General features: G+C 37.3%; 1 protein-coding gene across 2 annotated transcripts in view; it reads right to left on the reverse strand.

Annotated features, from left to right (window-relative positions):
- Nucleotides 1–9,144, reverse strand: part of LOC138321080 (uncharacterized) — a 42,760-nt gene extending 33,616 nt beyond the window's left edge. The window contains exons 1-3 of one of the 2 annotated variants that reach the window (XM_069264502.1): nt 8,482–9,144; nt 7,876–7,961; nt 4,895–6,116 (exon numbers count right to left, since the gene is read on the reverse strand). In XM_069264502.1, the coding sequence (XP_069120603.1) occupies nt 4,895–5,659 (765 nt within the window). In that variant the 5' untranslated portion in view covers nt 5,660–6,116; nt 7,876–7,961; nt 8,482–9,144. The remainder of the gene's footprint in view (nt 1–4,894; nt 6,117–7,875; nt 7,962–8,481) is intronic. The other variant, XM_069264493.1, reaches the window with a different exon arrangement.
- Between the last annotated feature and the right edge of the window lie 12,934 nt (nt 9,145–22,078).

The raw sequence follows: 22,078 nt of genomic DNA on the forward strand, positions 1-22,078 counted from the left end.
GAAAGAAATCGGAAGTCTTTCAAATGATCTTTGACAGCAAGACTAATTCAGAGGTTTCAAAAACACTTCATCAGTTATAAGCCTTCAAGGCTCCTATTATTATGAAGACTTTGTTGGACATGTGCTCTTTATTCTCGGATTTGACGAAAAGAAACCACAACACAAGTGATTTTATCCTATAAAGTAAGACACGCCTTTCTGAGATACGAGACTCACAAACATATGTCAAGCATTTTATTTGACCGGTATTGAGTCTTCTCTATTCCAGAAGTCGCCTACAAGGATTAGGCCAACTGCTGTGTGAAGCACGAAGTAAATGTTGTATTCACATTGTTGTACTAAAGCAATGCTGGTATCAAATATCCATTCAGTAACATTAGGTTTAATACAAATATCAGTACAAATGTGTGCTGCTCTAATCAGTAAATTTATATGAGAAGGATTTAGCGGAATAAAAGAATTAATAAAAACGTGTTTGTGTGGAGATCGTTGACAAAAGGACATAAATATTCCTAATACGAACTAAGCTTCTCTGTTCTACCACATGAACATAAATATTAAAACACACGCGGGCTTCATTCAGTTTATCCCGTATGCATTGGAACATAAGGCATTAAAATGAAAAATGAGTTAAACTCGTAGATAGCATGATAAAGGGGTATTATCTCTGGAATGTCGGAAATTTAATTAGGAGAACCTGTCAGTTTTAACAGGATGAGGTGTGTAATTAATCTCTATAAATTCCATAAATATGTGTCTTTATATCAGAAAGATTGACAAATTTTGTCCTGTTATCTCAGATTAATCATTAGATTGCAACTTCAACGATAATCCTTCTAGCATGGTACTTTTAAAATTGGACAAATTGAAACGTATAACAAATTTCTTAACCATCGAGATAGAGAAATTATGGCTTAATTGAAAGATTTTCATGATTCATCGATATTTTCCGTGGGATCCAACATTCTTAAATGCATTTATAGACATTTTTTGCTACACCTTCTGATAGAGACTTGCCAGTTGCCAATCGAGATACTTCTGTATAATTCGACCATTTGCATAAGATGAATATCATAAATGCTTTCGAATGATCATACTTCTGTAGGGCTTTTGTTTTGTTTATACGGATCCACACCCTAAAAAGAGTCATTTACGGACGACGTCCCTTGTGCCCATTGTGTTGTGTGGATGTCTGTAAGTATTGGGAGGCTGCGGTATATTCGTGTTGTGTGTGGATGTCTGTAAGTATTGGGAGGCTGCGGTATATTCGTGTTGTGTGTGAATGTCTGTAAGTATTGGGAGGCTGCGGTATATTCGTGTTGTGCCTCCTTCTAATGGTGATATAAACTTTATATAGTGTTGTCCCACTGAAGCATGCCACGAAAGACACTGCACAAATTCTCCCCCAGCCCGTCACATTGGCAAGCCAGCTGGGCAAAACATTTATCAAGTTGATTTAATTCTGATCTGATATAGGTTTGTTTTCTTCGTAAAATTCAAACACATTGTTATGTATTTTAGAGGGCTTTGAAATATTCACTGAAGTACAAAGAGGCCCAAAGTCATTAATTCAAATATCTTGAAATAGAAAGTATAACTAGAACAGGCTTTGTGACGATTTTGTTTGTTTGTATGATTAATTAACGTTCTATTAACAGCCAGGGTCATGTCAGCCTCCCATGTACGTGGTATATTGCGTGTATGAAGTGCTGGTGTGGTGTGTTATGGGAGACTGTAGTGTATTCGTGTTGTGTCTTCTTGTATATTAGAACTCCTGCCCTTTTTTAATTGCTATATCACTGATGCATGCTGCCGAAGACACCAAGTAACAGACGCTTCCCGGTCACATTATACTGACAACAGGCTAACCAGCCGTCCCGCTCCCTGTATGCTGAACGCTAAGCAGAAGCAAAAACTACCACTTTTATAGACCTAAGTGTGTTTCGGCCAGGCGACAGAACCCAGAGTCTTCCGCACAGGGGCGAGCGCTCAACAAAAGACCTAAAGTGAGGCGGTGTCAAGCGAGACGTAAGGAAGAAAAGGAAAATATCCTAAATTTAGTCGCTTTTTACCATCATGCAATAGGGGCAGCAGGTAAAATTCTTACGTCCTACCTGCCAGGCCACTTTGCCACGACGGTTTGAGACCATCAATAGAAGAGTTAAAATAGACATGGTAAGTTTCAGCCACACATCCGAAGTCTTCATTTGTTTAAATTGTTCGATAGTACTATATTGACCATATAGATCAATTTCGGCACGTCTCGAAGTACAGTGTTAGCAAGAATATACATTAAGAACCATGGTAAGTGGATTGAATGATGGCCGACACTTGATCACGATTTCCGGCCATTTTGTCAGTCGCGACAGGCCTATTGTTATTGTCATCAATGAATGATGCCAATTATCTAAATCGAAAAGTTATATATAGGTCCACACGAAATGGTTGAACCGGCGCCATGTTGGTCAATAACAGGAAGTGGCGTCAGTAAGTGTGAGAAATTTGAGTCGTTATATTACACCATTATTTCCAAGAGTGCTTTTCAACCATCTTTAGCACTTTGTTATGGCCAAAATACAATCTAAGAAGAATGGAAATTGTTCATTCACTTGCAAAACACCTTGACGTAGAGAAGAGATAATGTACAGGTTGACATTCTTGATGTTATTTTGTATCATTACGAGTTTTTAATATAATGACATACTCATGTAATAGTGTTATGATGTTTCCAAAGACTGACATCATATTACTTTATGTATTCTGGTCAATCAGAATGTACCTAAGGTTACATACAGTAGCCTTCTTTGGGAATTATGTCATTGCAAGCGTCTGTCTGTGACTATACAATCTACAGTCTATATGGCTTAGCTTAGGTTCTTTCTTGGTTAATGTTATGGTCCACTTCTGAGGATAAAAGATTACACGATTACCACTACAACCATATACAACAACTAATATATATCATTCGCCATACTAAATTACCTGTGATTTAGTTCATTTCAAATTCATTGGTCGTAACAGATTTTAACGACATCAAAATTGGAAAAAATTCAAACAAGTATTTAAAAAGAAAATTAAAAATCAATCACTCGCTACTTATTAAATGAACGGTAAAGTATACCAAAGTTTTCAGTTAATGTAATCGAACAAACAGGAAGTGATATTGAATCGAGGTACTTGTTTATACACATGATCAAATTACCACGCATTATTAGAGTCATTTTTTATTAAAAGTATAACAGAAAGAATATGTTTAGCTTCTGTAATTTGAGTCGGCAAATCTACATGATCATTAAACGTATTCACCCGTGTACATAAATAAATCTGTTGGTGATTTATAGGAATATCAATAGAAAAACGTGATGTTTTTTAGTTCATCCGACTAAATATGGAATTAATTATGTACACTAAACATGGATAAGAAAAAATAGAATTAATAACTCCAGCTTTACAATGTGTCTACATATGTTGTATTAGGACTTCTGAACAATAGCTCATTTTCATTTCTTCATATTAACAGAAAGAAGTGAGATCAGTTAGACACGTTTTACTACGATATCAGCTGGTAGTCATCTTCCTCAATAACATACATGGGAATACCTCATCCATGTTGTAAAATATCTAAAACAATTCGTGAAAGTCTCTTTATAAATGACATTATGCACGCTTTGTGGTGGTTAGCGGAATCAAAATCACATACGCTTTGTGGTGGTTAGCTGAATCAAAATCACATACAATCCTGTAAAAGGAATATCGAGCATCAGCGATTTTTATCCGATGTTCATACCATGCAAAATATCATGTTTTTTAGATTAAATTTCTTTCAACAACCGGCATGCTCTTTACCTGCATCCTCGGAAAAATGACGTCAAAATTATGATCAATCAGCTTTTATCTAAAGTATAATAAACTGAACAAGATGAAGTGATTTGTTGCTGAATGAATCTTAAATCGTGACTTCTACCGCAATAGAAATGTCAACATATCACTATCAAAATGGCAATTCTTTCTGATGGACAGGATTATTGAAAATAAATGTTTTCTTGTAACTTTAACATTTGATCAGGAAAGACCTTCGGTATAAGTAAAGAATGCAAATATCACCTGTAAACCATCTTGATTAGGGGTCAACGATTTGCAGGCAAAAAATTCATATTGCATTAACACGCATTATGATGGCTGTCTGCAATTCTGTTGCATATCTAGTAAATAGAGGACATGTAATGATAGTTTAAGACCAAACCAATAAGTAAGATGACAATTGTTGTCATTTTAAACCTGATTTTACTTTTATCCTCACAAATACTTGGATATTCTGAATTTAAACATCAATCTGGCCTGAGGTGGGACTAATGAAGTTTTAGTTCGCTGTTAAGGATAGATATTTCGGACAATGGCATTGGGTACAGAATGATACCAAGGAACCCCAAAGGGTGACATTATCACACGTGCCTGGCAGTTGGTATAAAACCCCAAATACATTAAGGTCAAAGTAACAATTATTCAAGTATAACTTTAAATTTATGTGAGTATTGTAAAGCTGAAAAAACCAGCAGGTAACAAAACGAAAAAAAAAACAGTAACCTGATACATATATAAAGTTTCGTGGAGCTGCGATGAACCGTTTTAGAGTTATAGCCCGTAATCAAAAGGAAACAGTAATTTGGTATTTTTGACTAAGTTTCTATGGTAACGGATTTTTTTAATGGAAGGTCCGCAATAGCAAAAGTCCGAACTAGTACACTTGTCTGATGTACACAGAGAGTTTCAAGGAACTGCGTCGAACGGTTTTTGAGTTATAGCCCGGAAAAGAATATCGGACGGACTGACGGACGGAGCCCAAAGCAATATCCCCCGTAAACGCGTTTCGCGGAGGATAATAAGATGTACTTACAGAATATGGTATATGGCTGACCAATCCGCTGCAGAGAATCCAGACGAGGACCAAGCGACACACATCCCAAGCGAACGTCAGCTGGTGATAGCGTTCGTGTATCGTGTACGTCCCAGCCCCAGGGACGCTGGACCTTTTCTGGGGGAGGTGAAATCGTCCTGCTCCGTATTTCACCAAGGCAACACGTCTGACGTACTTCAACAGAACTGTCGCGTCACACACACAAATTATAGAAAACACAATACAACTGAACACAAGCACTCCCATCACAACGCCCAGCCCCTGGCCAAGGTCACTGCTGAGGAAATAACACTTCCCTTCCGAATGAAACGTCTGTGGGACGGCCCCTATAATCGGTAGAAGCCCAAGCACAGCCGAAATGGTCCAAATTGTAGGAACAGTTCCCTTGACGATGGTAGTGAATCGAATCCTTTTTCCTTTAGTCGAATATTTCATAATTGCCGACCATAAGACGGATAAAGAAAGAATGGTAAACGCTTGAAGCACCCTGAAGCAGATAAACGCCCAAACATAGAACTGACACAGAATATCCGGCCATGTGTTTCCTGTAACCTCCACAATGGCAGGGATAGCGGGCAACAGAAGACCATTTACGGACATTGTGATGACGTATGAGAGAAATAGAATATCAGATCCGTGGTAAAAAGGCGTGTAATGACAAATGACGATGGCAGTTATAACACCAGTGATGCAAGCCAGGGGGGATAAAACTAGCCACAGAACGTTGGTCACAAATTCGGACATCGTTGTGACATACTCGCCACAAACGCCGCTTCCCCTGTGACATTTACCCTTCTCTAACACTACTGTAACTTGCAAACGAACCCACCATCTTTTTGTCGTGTGCGGAAGTACAGTAATGGTAGCCTTGATTAATACTCCCTATGAATAAAACATCACTCCGAACTTCCGGTAAAGACGATCAAATAGACCTCCATACAGCTACCAAATAGATTTTATGTATCACTACATATCTGAAGAAACCTGAACACATATTCATACCGCCGTGTAAGGTTCCTGTATAATTCAAGATCAGATGGACTTCACTTCCTGAAAGGCCCGGATTCTGATATTTAATTCTCGCCCCTCTTTAAGCTCATTGGCTGTAGTTGTCCATTTTAGAGCATCGTAAGAAAATGTGACGATATGATTTCGTTTCAAACACCGCTACCAGATGATACCCTTTTCCTATTGTTTAGTCCTAAAACGAAAAATCAAACATTGAATTTTAGAATTTTAAACACACTGTTGCTGTGCTATCGATAATTTGCATTTCATAGCATTAATTAGTTTCAATGCAGTTGTTAAAACAGCTGTTGAACATACACGATACGTCATGGTGCATGAATATACGCCGCAACGAATCTTGCTCTTTCGGCACAAAATACAAAGCAAATCTCCATTTACTGACACCACTGTTGAGACCCAGAGAACGTAGGCTTCATTTCGTATTTATGAAGGTTTATTTGTACCTATTTTCCACGTGGGCTCGTGCCGAAGACCAAGGTAACCTTACTTATAACCTAATACTAACTATGATAACATCTGTCTTATTCTGTCAAACACGTGGTCCGGCCGCCATTGTGGTAAAGTAGATCAATTATTAATTCAAGTTTCCACAAACACAGTAGGGTGAGATATGAAGGCCTAACAAAAGTCCCTCTCGTAGGTAACATCAATGTGTTATAAGTAAATGTAATCAACGGCAAATCGATCAGCCGCATGGAGGTCAAAGGTCAACCAATAACGGCACGTGACTGAAATCAGCCACAATCAAGTTTAAAAGACTTTAAATCACAAAGAAAAATCTCCCTTCAAAGCAAACGCAGCAATGTATGGATTGTATATAAACACAATGACTTGTTTATATTTATTGTTGGATAAATTCTAAATATACTTTGTGTAGATGTTATTTCTGATTTACAAACCTGAAGTATCAACAAATACAGGCCTTGATGATAATTCTGGATTGCCGATACCATCAAATAGTACAATCAGAGCCATACAATAAGTCGTTGGAGCACGGGTAATTGGTTTTAATCATTACACAGTGGTAGTTTTGTTTGTTGTGGGTTAGATTGTTAAGTTTGTTTGTGTGTGGTCACTCTCTTTGACTGCCATCAGTAACATTTATAATTCATCTTACGGACCTACAACACGATTTGCCAATTACAGCAATTTGTCCCAATTGAATGTTTCGTACCCGAGGAAGAGTCATGGGTAAGCGCGTTATCCCTATTCCTTCACCTTTCCACCATCTTGTCATTCTATTACGGGAAATGTTTGTTCTCATAAGCCACCAAAAGCTATCAACTAAAATTTAGCTGCCTAATACCTATATGTCCCTAACATTTTCTCTCCTTTTATCTTAACACAACAATTCCTATGTTCTTGCAGAGCTAATAAAGTATAGATATAATTCAATTCAAAAATAAATAAATAATGACATTTTAATTCGTTGTGGTTTCAGAAATGATAATGATATCTTCTCCATTAAATCATATTTTATTCGACGATTGAGATTTCTCAAACTTAGTGTTATCACCTTAGTGATGTATACCGCTGTTCATACCTTTACTATACGTATATTATTATATATATGATGTGTAGTCGAGGACAAGTGACGACTCGCTTATCATTATCCTGATGCCGTGTTGCTGTAGGGACAGATCGGATTGTACGTGCTGGTACATAAGTAGACAGATTTTAAAATCCCGTTTTAATATTCACTTCCAGGCAGGACTTGGGAAGTAAACGTGTATACATTTCAGCATAATTGTATGTAAATGGTCATCACAAGATATCGATGTATGCAGTCATTTACATGTCAGGTGGTATAAAGTCGTGTTCTGTATATTGCACATGGCTTGGTGGTGTAGGTGTTCATATAGTCTGTCGTTAGCCATCCAACCCAGGGCTGCCCGTTCGAAACCTATGGGCAAAAGTTGCAAGGTACTCACCGTACCTGTAGGTCGGTGATTTTCCTTCGGGTACTCAAATCAACACCTTCATCAAAACCTGACGTGCTTTAAAGGACCAGGGTTTACTGCAAAATCGATTTCAAACCTAACTTCACACATATGGTTTATACTTCATGTATGCTATACACATCTACACACGTGTACTATACATATATGCACGTGCAGTAGAACATAAATCTTGTACGCACGTGAATACACATGCATGTTATATAAATATGTAGATGTGATTATGTATCAGACACTATGACACCATTGCTAACGTTATCTAACTACTGGTATACTTACATGTGTAGGACATTCACAATTATCATCAATAGGATGTATAACCAGCAGATTAGACATTTATTGGACATTTTCACGTTACATCTGTATACCACGATGTAATGGACATGTAGCGCAATTACCATTTTTCTATATATAGGTTAATTGGCCAGGTGTGTACTGTGTACATGGTGATGTATCTCCGTTTTTATCTTCTTCATAACAGTATAATATACCGGGAGAGAAATCGCCTGGTCAGGCTATAAAACCAACATATATCGATATATATATATATTTGTTTAAAATACTAGTATAAATATTTACCTGTTGTTTTCCCAGCGCAGCTCAGGTAAGATCCAGGTAATTAAAGTATTTGGAAATATCCGTGCAGCTGTACAGTATCACGAACACGCTTTATCCTCAGCTAGCTGATATTGATGTCCATACCCACTTTGTCACATGGCCAGGTGTTTTTCAGGTAAATGGAAAATAAAAATCTCACAGCCTCAACTGTCATTAAAATAGCATCATGCACCGGTACACTTAAATTAACGCACTAGTCACATCAGAGTTAAGTTCACAGCAGCTTCATGAGCGATTAGTTTAATGTTTAATCCGACATGAACATTTAAAATTCTATTTATATCTGTATCCGTGCTAACAATGCTCGAGCAAGTCATCTGTAACGGGTACACATGTACGTTAGGTATCCGGTGTTCACGTAAGGAACATCATTAACAACAAGCGAAGTACGCCGTTAACTGCCAAACAAAGACACCCTACGTCCCAGTCATTATTGTCCGAGACCAATTGTTGACGGGCACACTAGACTCGATGCCGTGTACTCGTGTGTCCGTTCGGTACTCTCGTCATTATAAGGATACTCCGTGATGCTGACGGACCGATCGATCGATATCGAACGGTCTATATATGCCACACATGCGCAACACAGCAATCCATATGAGTATATTCTTCAGGGGTTATATGAAGTGCTAAAACGCAAGTCATTATAGTAATGTCATGTGTTTAATCGACGTGTAAGGGTATATCGAGCAATACACACCAATTACGACAGATCGTTTGTGATATATGTCAAATCGATCTATGTCGGGTGTTATACCAGGAACAGAAAAGTATAAGTAGAATCGGTTGTGAAGCACATTGAACGATGTTTCATACGACGTTCTTTGTTTAATTGGCAAAAATTAGCCTAACTAAAAGTTTCTTGTGTGAATGTTTCCTTCTAAAACAAATCAAGCACAATCATGGCAATTGTCTGAAATGAAAATTGATCTCTGGAATTTTGCCAAACTTATTTCAGTTACCTTCAAAAACACGTTATAGTGTTCCTTTTCAAATTAGTAAGTACTTATAAAATGGGTATGTATAATCATAATCGTATACAAATTATGACTTATCTAAGGTTAACATTTCTTCCAACTCCAACAACTTATGACGTGGTAAATATACGGACATTCAGATGGTAGTATTTATGACCTAAAATCCCATATACTTTTCCATAATTCGAAACATTAAGTGCTGATACCCGCTGATACGAACACCATATTTGATCAAGTAAGCATTCACTTGCGACAGTTCATGAAATCATACAGATAACAGACAAATGCACACATGTATCAATGCTTGCTGTGAGAGTCTAATTTGGTTTACTGTATTCAAACTCCATTACTGATTACTGATCTAAAAGAAATTATATTGATAACCCAATTTATGTCTACGTAACACGTGTTTTTGATCTAATAATTTTGTGCAATAGGTAGGATTGCTTTACGTGTTACTTTCATAACCTAGAAGAAAACGTGTGCTTGGCCGCCGATCACATTCATTGCGCACGACATGTGCCATGATAATGTAAAGGGGAGATAGTTTCATAAAGCTTGCCATTCTTCGCACTGAAAGTGTGAAAACTTGATTAAGCTATATTTTGGTTTATCATCTGTGATAACCGACATGTTTCCAAGGATACGCCATTTCGTCGTCATGTGATGTATTAACGGTTTAGACACATTATAACGCAGACATAGTTTCGTAAAGCTTCAGATTCCAATGTGTACCTCATAATAACTATCACGATTCAAGGCCTAACAATGTCGACGTCTCGATAAAAATATCAAGCAGATGAGAGCCTAGCTTATAATTGAGTTTTAAAGTCGGAAAAAATCCGTTACACCGTTAAAGTGGATCCCAGCGTCATTAATATAATTTTTATTCGAAAAGATTGGAGTAATTAAATTGTCAGTATGTGTCATGACTGTCAAATCCTTTAATTAAATCAAATCCCGACGGCAACAGACTTAATCGCATTGGAAAACAAGTCACGGGATTATCAACATGCAACATGTTCATTATCTATAACTGTTGAACCGACATATTCACGAAAAACGACGATTGTTGCCGATTGACAATGAAGCGTTATTTTCTGTCAGCAGTCTGTCCCAATCAAAACAACAGTACCACGCCTTTGAACGAGGAAAATGACAAGGAGATCCGATTGCGGTATGTATCGGATCCAGAATACATTGCATATCGGTCATGTTGTTTCTGAGAGACGCAACCTCAATTCGATACGAATTCCTGTTTGGTTGATTTTATGTGTTGGTGCCGGATAATGAACAATAGTCGTAAAGAAATAATCTATTTAAATGTTTAAATCACAGGTTGATTTAGTAAGACATCAATCTTCAAGACACACGTTAAAGATATCTCTCTATTTATTCGCCAGCACTAAAGATGGGCATTAACCTTTCAGACACGTAGACTAAATGGCTACAATTCTTCCTGAATGATTTCTTTCCAAATAGATTAAAACTTTAAACCCCTAGTATTGTGTGTATGTAGCGATCGAATAGTACAACTCACTAGGTTGGTTGATTGGTTTGACGTCCTCTAAACAGCCACTGTTCTTTAACGATCTCCTCTTTATTTAGTGTTTTGTATGTGTATGTCTTGGGAGGCTGCGGTATATTGTGTGTTTCTTCTTGCAATAATGGAACTCTTGATCATTTTACAGTGATATCAGACTTAATCATCAATTTCACCTGCTGCCTTTATTTCAGGATCGTAAAAGGCGATGAATTTAAGATCTTTTCTTAGCTTGCTAGCTTAAGTTCTTCTTCTCAACGTCTCCATTGACACCACCTCAATTTTGGCATAGGGTTGAGCACTCGTCCTTGTGAAGAAGGATCCGAGTTCTACAACCTGGCCGAGACACACCATAGTTTTTAGCTCAATATTAAGAGAGTGGGACGACTGGTTCGCCAGTTATCATTATAATATGACCGGATGTGTTATGTTGCTTAGTGTCTTCGGCTGCATGCTTCAGTGATACAGCACTATGAAAAGAACAACAGTTCCACTACACAATAAGACATAACATCAATATACTGCAGTCTCCTAGAACACGCACCTCGTATTTCACACACGCCAGACACCACATACACGGGAGGCCGTCCTTACATGACCCTGGCTGTTAATAGGACGATAATATATTAAACCAAACCAATTTTGCACTTCAGCAAGCTTAGCAGATAGAGCGTTGGAAATGCACCTGGTGCCCCTTTTGTTTTGCGTAAAACGCGACTGTTATTTTTATCCCTTTTTTATCTTACTGGCTTTCTTCTTCTTATCATATCCCTTGATACCATCCCACTTTTGGCCTTCACTTGAAGTCCCGGGTCCTGTTTCCTGGCCGAGAGTTTCTACTCCTGCTTAGCACTCGGCATAGTGGTAGTGGGGTGTGTTTATTTGGTTCTTAGGCGGCATGCTTCAGTTGGAAAGCACTACAACAAGGGTATGAATGAGTTCCTCTATTGCAATAAGATACAACACGAATATACTGCAGTCTCCCAAAACACACAAAAACATCTCACACACAACACATTGCACATAGGAGGCCGTCCTGAAATGACCCTGGTTGTTAATAGGACGTTAATCTGATAAACTCATATCTTTAGCGGTATGCTTCAGCTAGGGTGTTAGAAACTGTCTTCTGCGCCTATTGCATGACCGTTAAAGGCGACTAAATTTAGGATCTTAGTTTTTCTGTCTTCCACACTTTCTTCTTCCTAACGTCTCCATTGACACCACATCACTGTTTTGCCTTTTGTTCCGCGGTCGCCCCTGTAAGGAAGGTTCTGGAATCTGTCCTCTTGCCTAGACTCACCATAGTCTATAAAAGTGGTAGTTTTTGCTCTGCTCAGCATTAAGAAAGTGGGGCGACTAGTTCACTCGTTATTAGTATAATGTGACCGGGTCGGGTGTGTTGCTCGGTGTCTTCAGCGAGCACTATACCAATGACAAGAGTTCCACCCTACAAGAAGACATTACGAATATACCGCAGTGTCCCAGAACACGCAACTCGCACTTCATACACGCAACACACCGCATACATGGGGTGTTAACGTAACCAATGCTTCAGTAGGATATTATTGTAAATGGAGACTGATGCAAAGAGACAACACAAACATACCACAGCTTCCCAAAATATAAACATTCACACAAACACAATACATACAAGCAATGCCGATCTTAAATGAAACATAGCTGTTAAAACCAAAAAACAACATCGTCCGTTATACCGGAGAGCGCACCGGTCACATACTAACAACGGACAAACCAGTCGTCCTTCTTCCTTTACGTTAAGGAGGAGTATATACTACCACTTTTATAGTCCATAGTGTATGTGAACAAGGTGGCGTAAGCCAAAGCCTTGGAATGGAGCGAACGCTCAACTCAAGGCCAGAAGTAAAGCGGTGTCAAGGCAGACGTGGGGAAGAATAAGTTAGTAGGAAAATAAGGAAAAAGAGGAAAGATAAGATCCTAAATTTAGTCGCCTTTTAAAACGTACAATAGGGACAGCAGGTACAATTCTAACACCTTACCTTGCAGGACTGATAAGTCATTTGGTATAGTTAAGCAAAGCCAATTGCTCCAGAAGTAAGTCATAAACAAAACCAGTTATTGCTGGATTAGGTAAAAAGAAATATTTCAGTTGCGTTTTCTGAGTAATGTGAAATATAGTTGGCTTAAAAGAAAATTTGTTACTCTTCTTATATATATAATATATTTTGAAATATTTCTATATTTGGTAGATGTCGAGTGAAGATGTTGCAAATGTAAAAAGTAAGTTCTGCATGTTTAGCAAGTTTTTTATGTGGTGTTCAGATGAAATAAAAACAAATATTACAGAAAAGATAGTCTTTTATGTCTGTCAGAAATGAAAATTATAGACGTCTTATCACAATCCAGGATGTAGAACGAATGTGCATACCCGTCCTACCACACTGTCATGTCTGTCTAGATGTGCTAACAAACTGCAACGAGGAGATGGTTCCATAAAACTTGGCATTCTTCAAACTGAACGTGAAAATTTGATCAGGCGGCATTCTTCAAACTGAACGTGAAAATTTGATCAGGCTGTATTTTGGTTTATCATCTCAGAGAGATACGTATGTACCGAGATGGGAAAGTTAGTTTTTTGTGCCTTGTCTTTAGGGGATAAGCGGTTCAATCTATCTCTCAAAATGTGTTTAGTCTTACCATAAAACCTGCATTGAAGGTCACTTTGTGACAGGGGAACACGAAGAAAAAAGCAAACATCGTAAAAAAACCGCTTTCCTTTCTTGGGTAACAGTTGTCGTTTAATTTGTCCTAGACTCAAAGGTTAGATTGGTTCGTATCAATCCGTCAATAAGGTCCTACTCCATTGCGATGTAGATTCATAATAATTTATTAGGTCTGACAATAATATCTGTCATGGAGGTCTGAATTTTGTTTGTTTGTTTGTTTGATTGATTTACGTCCTATTAACAGCTATGGTCATGTTAGGACGGCCTCCCATATATATATTCCTCGTATAGTGGAACTGTTGCCCTTTTTATAGTGCTATATCACTGAAGCATGCCACCGAAGACACCAAGCAACATACCCCACCCGGTCACATTATACTGACAACGGGAGAACCAGTCGTCCCACTCCCTGAATGCTGAGCGCTAAGCAGGAGCAGAAACTACAACTTTTATAGACTTTGGTGTGTCTGGGCCAGGGGGCAGAACTCGGAGTCTTAAGTTCCTCACTGGGGCGAACGCTCAACTCAAGGCCAAAAGTGAGGCGGTGCAAAGGGAGGCATTAGGAAAGAGAAAGTCAGTTAGGAAGAAGAGAAAAGATCAGATCCTAAATTTAGTCGCCTTTTACAATCATACAATAGGGGCAGCAGGAACAATTATTACGCCCTACCTGCATGGCCAAGGAGGTCAGAAAGTATGAAAGAAAAAGCAATCAAGCAAAAACCATCGCTTTCGCATGGGTACTATTTGCCGTTTTATTGTCCCTAGGCTCGAAGGATATGTTGCGGTGTACTAACTATAAATAAGATCCTATTAAGATGTAGTTGCTTTGGAATGGCATCCTGATTTTGATAACAGGCTAAACGCGTGGCGACAGTCTAGACTTGGGTAATTATTTTAATGTAACACTGTTGTCTACATCACCGTACTTACTGGTTATGTGTCTTTAGTATCCAAATAGGAATGTAATCACATCTAATGGATCATTGGAGTTAACCGAACAATCTAGGGTGTTGATCGAATGGTGTGATTCTGGCACATTCTAGTTTGGGGACATTATTTCACGGAGTTTGGATGTTCTTATAGAAAAGCAATTGGTTAATCGTTACTTATAACGAAGCCATTATTCAAGCTGCTTCCAAAGGGATGAATCAGGACAAGGCGACCTTTCTTTACGTAACAATGGTTACAGAAGTGATTTTCACTTTAAATCTTATCATAGCTAAGTGATCCTTGCTCTTTACGTGGAAACACATAGAATGATACTTACCCGTTGATGAAAGCTTTACGGTAACAACATATTTTACTTGCAGGCAGACATGAGTTAATAGATACAAAGTCAGATGTTCCGTCACATATTAGCCAAGTGACAATTTGGCAGACACATTTGACAATGATGCGTTTAGGATAAAATTGATCGGGCCCTCGAAACAAACTTAAGTCATATATTTTCATATAAGTTACATAAGGGGAAAAAAAGTTTTGACTTACGTCTGTCCTTTTGTTTCGAGAAATCGGGGCTAGATGCTCTCAGCAGTTATATTTAAGACAAATCATACTACAAGGTATCTTTTTTTAAGATAAATCATACAACAATGTATCTTATTTTTAAGATATAATCATACTACAAGGTATCTTATTTTTTAAGATATAATCATACTACAAGGTATCTTATTTTTTAAGATATAATCATACTACAAAGTATCTTATTTATAAAATAAATCATACTGCAAGGTATCTTTTTTTTAAATAAATTATGCTGCAAGGTATCTTAATTTAAAGATAAATCATACTACAAGGTATCTTACTTTGCATAAGATAATATGCAAAGGTGACAAAGAGGGATCTCATGGATAAAATAAGAATACAGTGAATCAAATTTAATGGAAGGCTCCGCCCGGAAGAACACTACTTAGTAGTCATCTTATTTTATAAAGCAACCTGCTAACTTCGGGTAAAATGAAATGAGTAGCGATTGTTTCAGTCGATCCGTTGCCATACAATATCGGGGTTATATCAAGAGGTCCGTGGGCCTTAACGGTCATCCGACTATTGACACAACACCTCAAAGAACATAGTCGTGGTAAACATGTAAGGCAATACAAAGAACTCTTTTAATAGAAGAAGTTCATGTTCTGATATAGTTGATGAAATCGACCATTTATGAAGTTCCCCTGATCCCCACCATGCTACAAGTCCAATATCCAGTCCCTAAGCCTCTTAGTTATTTACAAGTCGTTAAAAGATTTTAGCCTATTCCACCCCTGTGACCTTGAATGAAGGTCAGGGTCATTCATTTGAACAAACTTGGCAAAAACCTTCATCAAACTTTCGGGTCAGGTGACCTAAAAAAGCAGGTATCAGTCTAACGAAAATCTGCAAAAATAGATTATAAAGAACATCCGCAAACGGTTTGTAGCCAGAAACGTAAAGAAAGGGAGGTAACTCAATCATTGTTTAGTCATCCCGACAGAAGGAAGCCAAGTTAAATGTGTTTTTAATCACACACATCTACAGTGACAGGAAGATAATTATGTCCAGTTAGTGGTTCTATGTCCATTATTGACCGATCCAGGCACGGGCTGGGATTCCCTCTGGTACGATGACAAGGTGTAATTATGGACGCTGTTTTTTTAATGGAGACTGTTTTAGTGTTATTATATCCCCGGGGTGTTCTGGGGTATCCTGATGATGTTAGGCTGCATGCCAATTAACAATGCTAAGGTTTGTGACTTCTGCTCGGGGACACACAGAATGCTGTGTTGGGATTCAATCAAAACATTAACGTTTTGAAACAGGAACGACCTTTTGGTATAATTCCCAGCGTTTTAAAACAGGACCTTATAGGGTGTGGAAGGAATTACAGCTCTTAGGTAAACAGATGGAATACTCAGGTTACCTGTTAAATTTTTAAACTTTTTGTATCTATATATTTTATACAATAATGATTAAACGAGCTCATATATTTTGTTTTTATTTACAACTTTTACTAAAGGTTTATAGATAATGAGTGTCATGTCTCATCGTATTTTGATGTATGCTAAAGCACCAGCTTTTGGTGATACACACTCAACAAGAGAATTCCGCCGGCCTCAGGGGAAACGGTTCCTCTGGCCATTTCAGGAGCAATTATCTTATATTTACCAGAATTATCAGAATGAGACTAAGAAATCATCCTAACTCTTGTTACCTCCACATTCTGGCATTAACAGAGAAGGGAAGACTATCGACAATAAAATCGGCCTATAAGATTGGCATCCGATACAAGACCTATTGTGGGAGGCATGTGTCATTGACAGAAGCCGATATATCGCAGAGTTAACGACGAAGACTGGAGAGGGCTGTATTAACAACTATTGATATTTATTAGGGAACAGAGTAAAATAAAATTGATTTAATCGAATTATATTCTAAATGAACTAGACTTAAACAATGGTTAAATCAGTTGAAACTATCATTCTATCCCTCCCGTCTTACTCCTCTCTTCACTATTTAAAAAAGCATATCTTTATTTGAAAATCAACATGACTGTGCAATGAATCATTACCATCACCAAAACAAATCTTAAATTATTTCGTAAATTTGAAATTGCTGAAAATAATGTCTACTTTTCAATGCAGTTAAAACCAAGACAGTTTCAAAATAAGGCACCGTCCATTTCATTTTATACATTTGACCCCAGCTTAAAGAGTGTACTCAAACATCTATCATAGAAGTAAGGGCGTTAAATTTAACTTCTAACTCATTGCATGATTAGAAAAGTCGACTAAATTTGGAATCTTATCTTTTCTGTTCTTCCTATCCGGTACCTGATATTCCGTCTCAATTTTGGCCTTGTGAGTTCGCACCTGTGAGGAAGGCGTTGAATTCTGTCTTTTGGTCGGGACACGCAATAAGGCTATAAAACTTGTAGTTGCTGCTTAATTTTAACGCTCGATATAAAAGGAGTCTGACTACTAGTTTGCTCTCTTCCAATATAATGTGACCGGACGGGGTGTGCTGCTCGGAGTCCCACAATTCCATTGAGGCAAAGCACACTTATACCTGTTAAGAAAGAGATATTCACACATTTATGCAACACATTGCACACAGGAGATGCTTCCTTTTTTCTTGGGGTACTTAAATTACTTTACCCGCGCCGTCGATAACAACGAGTATGTGGATTGAATGACCTTAGCTGTTAATAAGACGCCAGGTCAAGCTTGCCAACGACTCAGATAGTACCCCTGGAGATGACTGTTATAGAATAAAAGATCCCTTTTTGAACTGCACTGATAAAGTATAAAGAGATATTTAAGTAGTTATGTATTTAAACTTTGTGGGAAAGTGAAACAAAATTGGCACGGTACTTCTACCATCTACTTCTACGTCTTTTTTCACAATGAATTTCAATGACCACAGTCGGATTTATATCAATACTAAAATATTGTTTTCACTTATTTTCAAGGCATTTTCATTTAAATATTTCTTTCTCATCCTACTTGTCCTAGCGGTAGACCCCACCCATCTTTCTTGTTGTGCTTTGGTGCTAGTTATTTGACTTTTATTCAAATTACATGCTTATCAGTAGACTTAAAATTAAATAAAATCCACAAACGTTTCTTGAGACAAAAAAGCGGATAAGTATATCTATGTTTAGACCTCTGTATGAAAGAATCTGCGATAAATATCTTTTAGTCACACACACACAGCTACATCCTAATGAAGGTAATTATGTCCAGTTAGTGGTTCTATGTCCTTTGTTGACCAATCAAGGCGTGGACATGGCTTCCCTCTGGTGTGATGACACGGTGTAATTACGGCCGGTACTCTTTGTGTTGCATTCTCCTCCGGGAATTCTGTTTTCTCTGATTATGTTAAAACATATGTCAATTAAAAGTGGTTAGTCTAGGGGATGCTGCTTTGTGACACAAGGTTTTGTTACCATTCAATCAAAACCGTTGGCATGTAGAAACTAGGCCATTTAGGTCCTTGATCGGGCTGAAAGGAATGAAAACCTCGTTTGACTATCAGTTTATTCTGACCGAAAGCTTCCTATTGGGTACACAGAGTGATAAATTTTGCCCTATGTGAAGTTGCTTGATGTCTATGAATGCTTAAAGGCAGAAGCATCCAAAAACTCACGTCAACTAGATAGGACTACTGACCATCGGTACATACGGGGCGCCAAATGGGACACTTGTGATTTTGTACACGAAATCCAATTTTGTGTTAACATAATTTATAACATAAACAAAAATGAATTACAAAAACATGTTTTGTTGTAGAAAAAATCTTTCAGTGGACAAAAGTCACGACGAAATTCAATTTTGTAGACAAAATTCAATTTTGTCAACACAAAATTGAATTCTGCCGTAACAAAATCACTTTCGTCCAACAAAAAAGTTTTTTTTATAATAACTTCATTTCCGACCGTATTGACAAAAATAATTTTTGTTAAACAAAATTATCTTTCAGTGGACAAAAATCATTTTTGTTATGACAAATTTCATTTTTGTGGACAGAATTCATATTCGTCATGACAGAATTCATTTTTGTCAGTTAGTATGCAAATGAGTCCATGTTTGACCTTTACTTTATAAGCTGCTAATTAAATATATCCGATTGGTTTAAAAGCTTACAGTTCGCTCATTCTTTGGCGAAGGGTAACCAGACATGGACTTTGTGATAGTAATCAAATATTTGTTGAATATGTATGTAATCATTACGCTTATGAAAATTCATGTGCATTTCCCATGAAAGACTTTTTTCTAAAGAGTATTCATTTCCGTATATACGTAATCGGCCTGTACTTGATATCGTAACCTCCCTCCCCTTCTACTAGGCATAATAAATGATATTTCAGAGCATGCGCATTTCAAAAGAAATCGGGACATATTCTGCTGATCAATGTAAGTACATGATGTATATTAAACATCCACAAAAATGAAACGGATGATACAAACACAGGTGCTTGCAGCCTATCCATTATGTAATGACACATTGGTTTAACACTGTTTGCGCGTGCCATACTAACGGTCACTATATCTAATGAGGCCACGTTACAAAATTGTGATGAGACAGTTCATTTGCATATATCTATAGTTGGAATCGGTGACAAAATTGACTTTTGTGACACAAAATTGAATTTTGTGTTCAAATTTCACTTTTGCCTAACAAAACTCAATTTCGTCCACAAAAATAAATTTTGTGTAGACAAAATTGAATTCTGTGTTCAATTTTTACTTTTGTCTAACAAAACTCAATTTCGTCTACAAAAATGAATTTTGTCATGACAGAAAGGAATTTTGTGTAGACAAAAATGAATTTTGTGTGCTGGAGATAATTTGGAAGACGAAAATTATTTCGTTATGACAGAATTGAATTTTGTTTACACAAAACTGATTTTAATTACAAAAAGATAAAGTCCCAATCGGCGCCCCCGTAGTACATGCGTTAAAAATATTTTCAATATTCTGACTGCAGATTTCTGTAAAATTATCAAGAACTCTGTCACATATTCAAACACCTTGCAATTGGAGGGTTACAATTGTGCCTGCTGCCCCTATTGCATAATCGTAAGAGGTGACTAAATTTTAAATATTATTTTTCCTTTTTTCCCCTAACTTACTTTCTTCTTTTAAACGTCTTCCTTGACACCGACTTAATATTTTTCTTCAGTAGTGAGGTAAATTCTGATTTATGTCCCCGGATCGAGACGACACGCCATAAAGTGATATTTTCTGGTCCTGCTAAGCACTCAGCATAAAGAGAGTGGGACGACTGGTTTACCTGTTTTCAGTATAATTTGACTGGTGCTGTCTGGTGTAGTCTCTGGTAGTTACTTCATTAAACTAGCACTTTAAAATGGGCAAGAGATTCCAGTTTCCACTATTAACGCAAAGAGACGCAACACGACAATATCGCAATTTCCCAAAATATAGACATTCGCACAAATACATTGTATACAGGGGAGACTTCTTCAAATGATCCTAGCATTTAAATAGGACGTAAAAAATAAACAACCGACCAAATAATAAAATTGACTACTAACGAATTATCACCGTGAACAGCTCACACACACAAAACACTGCATACATGGGAGGCCGTCCTTAAATGACCCTGGCTGTCAATAGGACATTAATTAAACAAACAGTTAATTAAGGGTGTTTCTCAAAATATAAGTCGAAATAAGAAAGCATTTGTTTCCAATACACAGACATCATAATTGCACACCGCATACATATATGAGGCTCCCTTTAAATGACTCTGGTTGTTAATAGGACGTCAATTTAATAAAACAAACAAACCATACGTGCAATATTGTTCAGGATTAATAACTTTGTCTAGACAAAATTCCCATTTTTGAAAAATGCTTTGTAAAACTACCCATTTTTCCCAATTGAGAAAAATCTGGTCACCAAACTATACATAGTAATATGATAATAAGACCATGAGTGTTCTTGTTATCAACAGACATACATTTTTAATGTAATATTCACATTCAGTCCTTCAAGGGTATGGTGACACATTTCCAATCATCGACATAGCTGAAATTAATTGTTTATTATTTATTATTTTTTTCTGTGATAAAGTCACTTTGTATTGTGAATATCTGCCGACTATCGAAGACATGTATTTTTGTAAACATGAAGATGATATTTAAGTAAATATCCCAGAGTTTAGTCTGATAAACAGAGTATGTCATTTATTATGATAGATCAGATTTATAACTCCACTTTTAGATATACAATACTTAGCTATGGATTTTTATGACATCAGATATTCTTTTCGCTTTTATTACTGTTTTTACAACTCCACTTTATGATATACAATACTTAGTTATGGATTTGTATGACATCTAGGCTCTCCAGATATAGATATAATAGATATGCAAGCATTCCTTTACACAGAAAGGTAAAGTAAAAGCAGTAACTCTTCGCTGGTTACTTACAACTTAAAGAAAACCAGCGCCAGAACTTCTATTCATGTCTTCGTTTTGTCGTATTACTGTTAAGAGGACAATAATTGTGTGTAGTAGTGGTTATATTCCCTTTGCTGAGCGATCTAGGCACGGACAAGATATACCAAGGTGTAATTAAAGCAGCAACCTCACCTGTTGTCAGTATAATACGGCAGTATGGATTATGCTTCAGTGAAATAGCGTAGTAAAAATGTTAAATGCTCCACTTTCTATTGCAAAAAGTCACAACACGAACATACGACAGTCCCCAAAAACGTTCACGCAGTTGTCACAAGAATTACGTCCTATTTACAGAAGGTGGTCCTTAATGAACATGACTGTTAATAGGGTATTTTTGTTAATTTGGGGTTCGGATGTTGAAATGGTCCTGGCT

The sequence above is a fragment of the Argopecten irradians genome, chromosome 1 (assembly GCF_041381155.1).
Source record: "Argopecten irradians isolate NY chromosome 1, Ai_NY, whole genome shotgun sequence".
NCBI lineage: Eukaryota > Metazoa > Mollusca > Bivalvia > Pectinida > Pectinidae > Argopecten > Argopecten irradians.